At 36.0% G+C, this 9,121-nt stretch overlaps 1 protein-coding gene across 2 annotated transcripts; it reads right to left on the reverse strand.

The window, feature by feature from the left end:
- Positions 1-2,712: 2,712 nt before the first annotated feature.
- LOC125650944 (uncharacterized) lies at positions 2,713-8,052 on the reverse strand. Of its 2 annotated transcripts, none has more exons than XM_048879519.2 (4): positions 7,999-8,052; positions 6,896-6,939; positions 5,823-5,873; positions 2,713-5,624 (listed from the first exon to the last, which is right to left on the reverse strand). In XM_048879519.2, the coding sequence occupies exons 2-4, from the start codon at positions 6,906-6,908 to the stop codon at positions 3,094-3,096; spliced, it is 2,595 nt and encodes an 864-aa protein (XP_048735476.2). In that variant the 5' UTR covers positions 6,909-6,939; positions 7,999-8,052; the 3' UTR covers positions 2,713-3,093. The 2 variants fall into 2 exon arrangements, with proteins under 2 accessions (XP_048735476.2, XP_048735475.2); XM_048879518.2 differs by having other exon boundaries at positions 7,638-8,022.
- Between the last annotated feature and the right edge of the window lie 1,069 nt (positions 8,053-9,121).

The raw sequence follows: 9,121 nt of genomic DNA on the forward strand, positions 1-9,121 counted from the left end.
GTGAATAAAAATCAAATCTGTCCCTCTAAGTGCGTAGTTTACATTCCACTACTCTAAACAATAAATTGTTAACTATATAGGTGTGTGTGTGTGGGGTGGGGTGGGGGGTGGGTGTGTGTGTGTGTTGGTGTTATAATTAATCAGGTTTAAATGAACTGAATGTGTTAGATATAGCAAATCACTCTTTATCTTCCTGTTAAAGTTATTTTTTCAGTTGTCATTCAATCATTTGAAAATTGAATTTCTCGTTGATCAACTCACATTACAATTCGACCTATACTGCATTTTCTTAGTTTTAAATTTTCAAATACACAAGTAGTAAATCCTGATAGTTTATGGGGGAAAGTCTTGCAGTGAATTATTCAGTGTTAATTTTTCTTGTTCGATTTTAATTTTGAAAATAAACAGCATTACCCTTAACAAATGATAATGAGCTCGATCACGAGTAAGTTTTGACAAACAAGAGTTTTCTGGCCATGACTTCTCTTGCCACTTCATCATAGTCACTGGAGGTCTTGATAAAGTGTGTAGGAAAGTCACAGCTTGCAAATAATTTGTTTTGAGGGGATCAAGATGGTGACGTCAAGGGTCACTGGGGTGACGGACATCCCAAGATAGAGGACGATGACTGGGCTACATTGTTTTTTGCTGACGAAAAAGGTGAGATGGTAGGGGTATTCTAAATCTATTTTTGAAAAAAATTCAAGTATTTAGTTTGGTGTTAACGGATTATATCAATTGCTTTGAATACAGTTCAAGAATAACTTGTTTGTGCATCGTCATGTTTACATGTTTCGCACTCGGTATACAAACGATTGGTTTATACTGAATGCCAAATGTTCTTCAGTCATCTGTGAATTTGTTTTATACCATATATTGATTGATTTGTATGGTTATAAAATTGAATCATCAGTCATCGACTTTATTGTTGCATTAGAAAAACTCTTAAGTGCAAGCGAGATGTGTATCAATTTTCTCAGAATCAGTGAATACTTATATATATATATATATATATATATATATCGTAGAATAATGACCACGGCATTCCTTTTGATTTTTGCACCCAGGGCAGAAGTCTAGGTATAAACGAAGCCGTGAAAGGGACAGATTCAGACTTTTTTCGAGGGGGGGGGGGAGTAGTTAATCCAATCATTGATGTAGTGTCTAGTAAGATATCGTGGAATGCCTAATGATTGTCCATTTATAAACATGTATAATTATAGCGATGGTATAAGAAGGATTCATATTCTTCATAATAAGACAACATTCCCTGGGGGACGTCCAATGACGAGGATAATTTGTTGACTGGTAATACATGTGTCACACAGAAAAAAAATAGTGTACAGATTGATGCCATCTTTTCAGTATTCTTTTCTTGTGTTAGTTTATAACTTAATATCTATCAATACTGATGTCTTTAGAAATATGTAACTGCATGCTTAACATCAAATGGTCACGATCAGCTTGATTAAGCTTTAAATGAATGAATCGTTAACAAACAGGAGGGGTGGATGGTGGGTCTTTATGTGTAGAAAACCTGAATCCATGTGTTTACCAGGATATTTTTCTCCAGAACTTGTACCTAGATTTTAAGGACAGAAATGACAAAGTTTTTCTGGAGGAGAATTCGTACCCATATTTATCAGATAAAATGACAGGGTTTTTTCTCCGGGAGAACACGTACCCTCATTTTCTATTTGGTAATGATATACCCAGATATTGATGGGTACGGCTTCTCCTGGATAACTCTGGGTACGAGTTCTCCAGAAAAACCAAAGCCCCGTGTCACAGCAGATGTGGCACGATAAAGATTCCTTCCTGCTGAAAAGCCGTAAGCGCCGAGCATAGGTCTAAATTTTACAGCCCTTTAATGGTTGATAGTGGAAAAACTGTATTAATTTCCACTCAATAGAGTTTAATTTAATTAATAATCAAAGAAAATGTGTATGTCACCTCCTTTTTAAGATGTCAGACATACAAAAACATAAGTATAGGTCAACATCAGAAAATACCAGCAGAGGAGTTATTGCCTTTGAAAACATATTTTTCATTATAAATAATTGACTATCTCCGGAAAATATATACTTTTTCAATCAATAGTTTACCCCATTTTTTTTTTATTTTATTCAGTGAATAAAATTCTTCTGAAATATATATCTCTATCATGCTTCAAGTTTAATGTAATAAATATTTTTGCAAAAACCTATGACATCACATGAGGATCGATCGACCTTAATATACAATCAATCAATGTATTCGTTTTGGTCCACATTTTGGTGTGTGTAGCAAAGAAGGATAACTCCAATTAATTTCAAATTCAGGCTTGGAAAGCACACTGTTCTTGTGCAAATGCAGACTGCAAGTCATTGTCAACACACTGCTCTCGGGCAGGGCCAGCATGGCAGCCATAGTCCTCATTTACGTGCATGTGGGAGCACTTATGACATCCCTAGACCACTCGTAGAGTGAGTTACTATCAGTATTGGTCGTAAATCGCAAGTCGTAACTTTTAGTGAAACGGTCGTTTAGGTCTGCGTCTACGATCGGTTGGTGAAACGGCTGCCAGATTCCACCTCTGGTGAGTCCAGGGGTGCGTGTTTGCCTACTCTCAATTTGCACTGTTAGTAAGATTTAGGAGATTGTTTTTACTATTCGTTATCTTCAACCTTTTCACGTACATCTTTACTTCATTTTCAATAATAGTGAATTGCATTACTGTAAATACATTTAATATTCATATTGAGATTGGTACATTAATAGTGAAAACTAACGTAATGTTTGTCCAATTTGGGAATTAACAAGGAGCCCAAGGGCAACATCACTCATCTGAGTCATCTAGGTCCTGCTGTTGTTCTGCCGTTGTGATTTTTTCCCCAATCATTGTTTATGCTCATGGAAATTCGAAAGGGTTCCGACAAAACTGAACATGAATTCAAATATAATAATAAAAACCAATATAATCCTTACATTTTTTTTTAAATCAAGTAAAACGATTTTAAGAAATCCTCCGGGGTGTTTTAGGTAGTGAAATAAGAATTTATTTAGCTGTCAAGTTCTCACATAATTCTTTTCAAGAACGTTGACAAATCACTTTCAAGACATAACGTTCTTCAGTAATTTGAATATTGGTGAGTTCAACGTATCACAAGCAACTGCCAAAGCTAAATGTTTCTCATCAGTCGACCACTGATACTTCTCCAAGAGAAAGTGCACGATCTGCTCCGGACTATAATCATCGGGGAAGTTAGAGGCTATGGCCAACGCCTGTCTCGTTCTTTTGATATTCAGGATGCACTCGAGAAGGACGAAGTCTTGTTTGGTGCATGCGATTTCCACTGCTTTATTTACTGCATCGTCGGACCACTCACGACCTTCCGCCTTTGAAAAGATCGAATAAAGAGGGATAGCTTTCGGCGAGTACGCGCCCAAAACTAAACAGGCGTCCGTTATTTCAGTTCCTGTCTTTATAAAAAAGTTGACAACTTCTACATTTCCTTTCATGCATGCGGTCTGTAAAGCAAATTCGGTGAGGTGGTTGTCCCATTCTCGAGAATTGTAAATGAGTTCAACCATTTCATAACTATCGTTGGGCAATCCTGCTACCAACTGCAGAGCACCATCATCCAGATGTATTCCGTCTGCTATCAGTAACTGGGCTTTCTGAACGTGTCCATAGCGAAATACCACCATAAGAGCGTCACTCTTTTCAACTTGGTTTAACATTCTTATGGTCAATATATACTCCAAAACAGTGTTTGGACCGTCATCTGCTTTCATCAACGTGTGCAGATGAGATTTCTTCATGGTGACTCTGCTTTGCTGCAGAATGAACTTGAAAACGGAAAGATTGTCTTTGGTGCATGCTTCTTGCAGTGCGTTGTCTTTCTTTTCTTGGCTCCATTGTTGAAATACCCGCACTTTTTCTAGATAGGTTGAAAGTTTCTCATCCACAGTTTCAGTGTGTCGCCTATCTTTTGACACAGACTTCTGTGATTCTTTTGATAAAAATTCCAACAGTTCGAAAGATGAGTCATCGATTTCAGACAAGCAATGACGAACCTTTGGGCGAACTCCGCTACATGTATGTTCAGACTGTGTTAAAGGATGTTCTGTTATATAATGCACAGCGCCGTAATGCAGAATAATTTCTACGACTTGAGGACAGTCAGCACTCATGGCGAGCTGAAGCGTGAAGTTTTTTTCGCGTCGAAACCAGGAATTATGCGGATCATAGAATTCTATGATTTGAGATAGAAGAGCAGGGTTTCTGTAACAAAACAAGACCAGTGAAGGAGAATGTTCGCCAAGTACAATCGAATGTCGAGAAATTACTCTGGAAACGTCTGCAAAAGTGTATCGTTTGGCCAACAGGTTCTTAAGACAAGATTTCTGTTTGAAATATCGCAAAATGTTGCTAACAAAACGAGTTTGTTGCACGATCTTCAGATTAGCGGTCTCATACGGATTTTGAATTATTTCGGCATACATTTTATCATAAAGGGTAGTGTATTGTACACTGCTTAAAACAAGTTTTTGTTGATACAATTTCCCATCATGCAATAGATAGTCACACCATACTAAATTCAGATCCGCTGTACCACAGCAACTCAGAACAACATCCAAATACTTTCTTCCCGAGACAATGAAAACGGTTTCTCTAACTGAAGTGTGGGAAAATTCATACGTTGAAGAGGAAACGTTGAAAGATAGGAAAACCCCTTGCAAGGATTTCAAATTTTTCTTCAGACTTTCCGCATCTGGCCCATTTTGTCCGAATTTCCCTAACAGTTCCTGCAAAGCGTCGTTCTTGTGTAACAAACAATGAACAGGAAGACACGAGTCACTTGAAAACAGCAGTACGACGCAGAGTGTCACAAACTTGTCGAAGTGAAACTCGAACATGTACTCCATATGATCGACAAGCAGCTCGAAAGGATTGGTGAAAAAGCTATCACCATATCGCCTGAAGTTTTTATCATTGAAATACAAGTAACATAGATGAGGAAATCCCAACGGAGTGTCTGTCGTTGCAATATCCCATTTCATATTTTTTGATAGAGGCTCTTTGTGGCAGTTGGAATAATTATCTAACATTTCTAGTTTGGCGAGTCTATCCATTTTATACCCCATAGCCAAATCCACTACGTATTTATCGGCAAATATGTTATGCTCACTAAATTTTGACGCACGCAGGTATCTAAGACTCTCGGAATAAATATTATTTCTGAGGGTGATGATGATGAAAACACTTCGCAAGTCTGGATTTCCAAAACCTTTGTATGAATATAACTCCTCAAATCTTGGTTGCCATCTCTCGTAGCGCTTAATTTCAAAACTAGTCTTTCCAAAAATATCATCCAATAGAATAGCACATTTTTTATTGGTCATCAATATCTTATGCAATTCGTCAGGTTTTGAATTCCATAATTTGATCGGCGTCATTTGACAGACTCTGTAGAAGTGTTGAAGAACAGAGATCCCAAGAGTTGTCTTCCCTTCTCCAGCCCTTCCAGTAATCACCACTATCCCTGTGTCTAAGAGACGTTTGATGACATCATCCAGGACCGGTAACTCTGTGTAGCATGGGTTTCCAAGTTTTTGATTTATTTGCCATTTGGTATGTACTAATTTTAAAAAAAGTAAATGTAATGCGGTATAGTACTCAAACATAATTTTCTTAACACGCATGCTCAAAGCTTTAGATATTCATATTATTTAAGTTAAAAAAGACTGTTGATATTACTACTTTGTTATTATTTTAAACAACTATTTCATTTATCATAATTATTAAAGAAATTAATGAATAACAGAGGGTCGGATACCTATTAGGCTTTCTGTTAAAGGATCCCATTTTCTTTGGTCCTGTGAGTTTGCTGTAAAGCAATAGCAGGAATTTATTTACTTTGTATTAAAATATTTCAAAACGGTTAAAAAGATTACAAATCTAACCACCTTGTTTTTATGAAACAACCAACTTAAAGTATTCTAGATCGATCTTGTAATTCAAACCCCGAGTATTTACACGATGGTATAATATAATGACTATTAATATTGTAATAACTGATGAAAAAGAGAGGCCTTTGAGTTCATTCGACCTTTAGCACCGTTGCACATTTCTGATTATTTTCTATTACAAAATTATGATAACAAGCAAGCCCTCGCAACATAGCATATCGTAAGATAAGTGCAAGTGAGAGCATAGGAAGGGGTGGTCACTATAGTAACCTTAACACCAGTATTTCATATTTAGGTTAGAAAACCAGTAGGATTCACGTGACCTTAACACCAGTATTTTATATTTAGGTTAGAAAACCAATAGGATTCACGTGACCTTAACACCAGTATTTTATATTTAGGTTAGAAAACCAGTAGGATTCACGTGACCTTAACACCAGTATTTTATATTTAGGTTAGAAAACCAATAGGATTCACGTGACCTTAACACCAGTATTTTATATTTAGGTTAGAAAACCAGTAGGATTCACGTGACCTTAACACTAGTATTTTATATTTAAGTTAGAAAACCAGTAGGATTCACGTGACCTTAACACTAGTATTTTATATTTAGGTTAGAAAACCAGTAGGATTCACGTGACCTTAACACTAGTATTTTATATTTAAGTTAGAAAACCAGTAGGATGCAAGTGACCGTAATACCAGCATTTATATCTAAGTTAGAACACCAGTAGGATTCAAGTGACCGTAATACCAGCATTTATATCTAAGTTAGAACACCAGTAGGATTCAAGTGACGGTAATGCAAGTATTTTATATTTAGGTCAGAAAACTAGTAGGATTCAAATGACCGTAATACCAGCATTATTTATCTAAGTTAGAAAACAAACATAGGAAATGAAATAGAGAAGAAATAAGAATAATTAAATAAAGTACATACCAGCTTCAGACATACCTTGCCTTGAGATTGTTCAAACCTTCAATCTGTGAATAAATAGGCATCCATTGACTAGGTTATTTTACTGAGCGTTACGCAAGAAGTAACATAATTTGTATGCGATTGGTCGTCGTTAGGGTAATCCTTTTCATTTGATAGCTTGTATTGAAATCATGGATTCAGCACAAACGATAAAGAATAATTCAAACAGCTTTTCTTGATCTGCTACTTCCGTCCATGCACATATTATTATTATCCTTATCATTTTATTCATTTATAAAGCGCAAAAATTACCTATAGTTTCTATGCGTTTTACAATGTCTGTGCTAATAATCAATGATAATATACCAATAAAAGACCTGCAAGAGCTATAAAGAAAATGATAAAACAATAGAAAGACTTTAAATAAAACATGGTAGTAAGATGCCAAGGTGGCTGACTTTGACTAGACAAGATATAACTGGCACACAGGTAATTACATTCGTATATTTGATCAAAGTTCAGTTTGCAAGAGAATGAACATGGCATCCTTGATATTGCACTGAATTTTACATTCACAGGGCATATTCACGCTTGAGCAAGAGTGTTTTTAGGTTCTTGCAGAATGTTCCATGTGCTTCAAGCTCTCGAACATATCAAAATGACAAACCTATCATTGGGTCAAATGCTGTTTGATGTGTTTCATACATACCGATTGTTAGACCGTTCTTAGTTCATTTATTTTACTACGGATTACTCCATTTACCTGATCAATATTTAAGCCTCACGGCGGATGTGACCGGTCGACAGGGGATGCTTACTCCTCCTAGACACCTGATCCCACCTCTGGTATATCCAGGGGTCCATGTTTGCCCAACTCTCTATTTTGTATTGCTTATAGGAGTCATGAGACTGATCACTGTTCGTTATCCTCGCCTTTCATAACATAGGTAAAACAACATAAGTTATAAAACAAGAAATGATTCACACTGGTGTGCTCGGTCTATTATAAACACATGTATATTGACTTTGAAAACGAAAATTTTGTCGAAAACTGAAACATATCGTGTTACTTACACCTGAAACATATCGTGTTACTTACACCTGAAACATATCGTGTTACTTACACTGACGGTACAATTTGTATTTCCCCATGATAACCTGGGATTTTCCGAATTAGGCTATCTCATTATCTGTAAGAATAAACATAAAATATCTCGGATTAGTGTATTCGAGTTCATGTGCACTGTATGCATGAACTGTTTTACCTGCGTTTCATTTTCTTCCTGAATAACTTGAAAATTCAATTGACCTCCTCCCCTCTATCAAAACCCGATGTAATCAATGAAACCCAATGTCAAACCTCGTTATATCAAACATCAGGAAATATGATAAAGTTCGATTAATACATTTGGACTGTAAACATGACATTATGTCTATCACACAAAACAAGAAAATGTCGGTATCCGTCTTTTATTAACAATCAAACAGCTTTAAAGATATACCAGCATTCTTAGAAAGTAATTGAAATCATCAATTATGTATATTCTTTATAAAATCAAAATGCGATTGTTTCACATTAAACCGGAATGATTGATGCAAAATAAAACCGTTCTCAAGAGACGGAGAACATACCTATTTGTTTAACAAAGAATGTAACAACCAATAGAATAACATACTTGCGTGTCTCGTTGGGCGTCCATTTTGGCGATATATGGTCACCCATGGGGATACTCCCTGTCAAGTGCTCTATAATGTACAGGTAGATAACAGGTATATATGTGTTGATATGCACCTAGTTATTAATAGCATATATATATATATATATATATATATATATATATATATACAGTTGTATATTTATATTACCGTATTATGGGAAATTCGTCTACCAAGCTCTCCTTCTTGAACTCGATGTCAAAACTTACCGTCGCCTGACATTGGTCAATGTCCGAGAGTTAAATTGGTCAACAAAGAAGAAATCAAATTTATTTATAGCATATATATACCTGCATGATCTGGGTATACCATGGGATGACAGTTTCACACAAAGCCGATTGAGTGTACTCGAATGGTTTTTTTTACTTCCTGGTGTACATATAATCGTGATTTTTTTTGTATTTCTACTTGTGTAGATTTTTTGATACTTAGTTCTAGAGAGAGGGGGAGAGAAATTTAAAAATTATAGAATTAGAATAATTGTTTTATTCTATTAGGGCCTCGTGGGGCATGACATACAACACCTATGAT

Source organism: Ostrea edulis, chromosome 5, assembly GCF_947568905.1.
Source record: "Ostrea edulis chromosome 5, xbOstEdul1.1, whole genome shotgun sequence".
Lineage (NCBI taxonomy): Eukaryota > Metazoa > Mollusca > Bivalvia > Ostreida > Ostreidae > Ostrea > Ostrea edulis.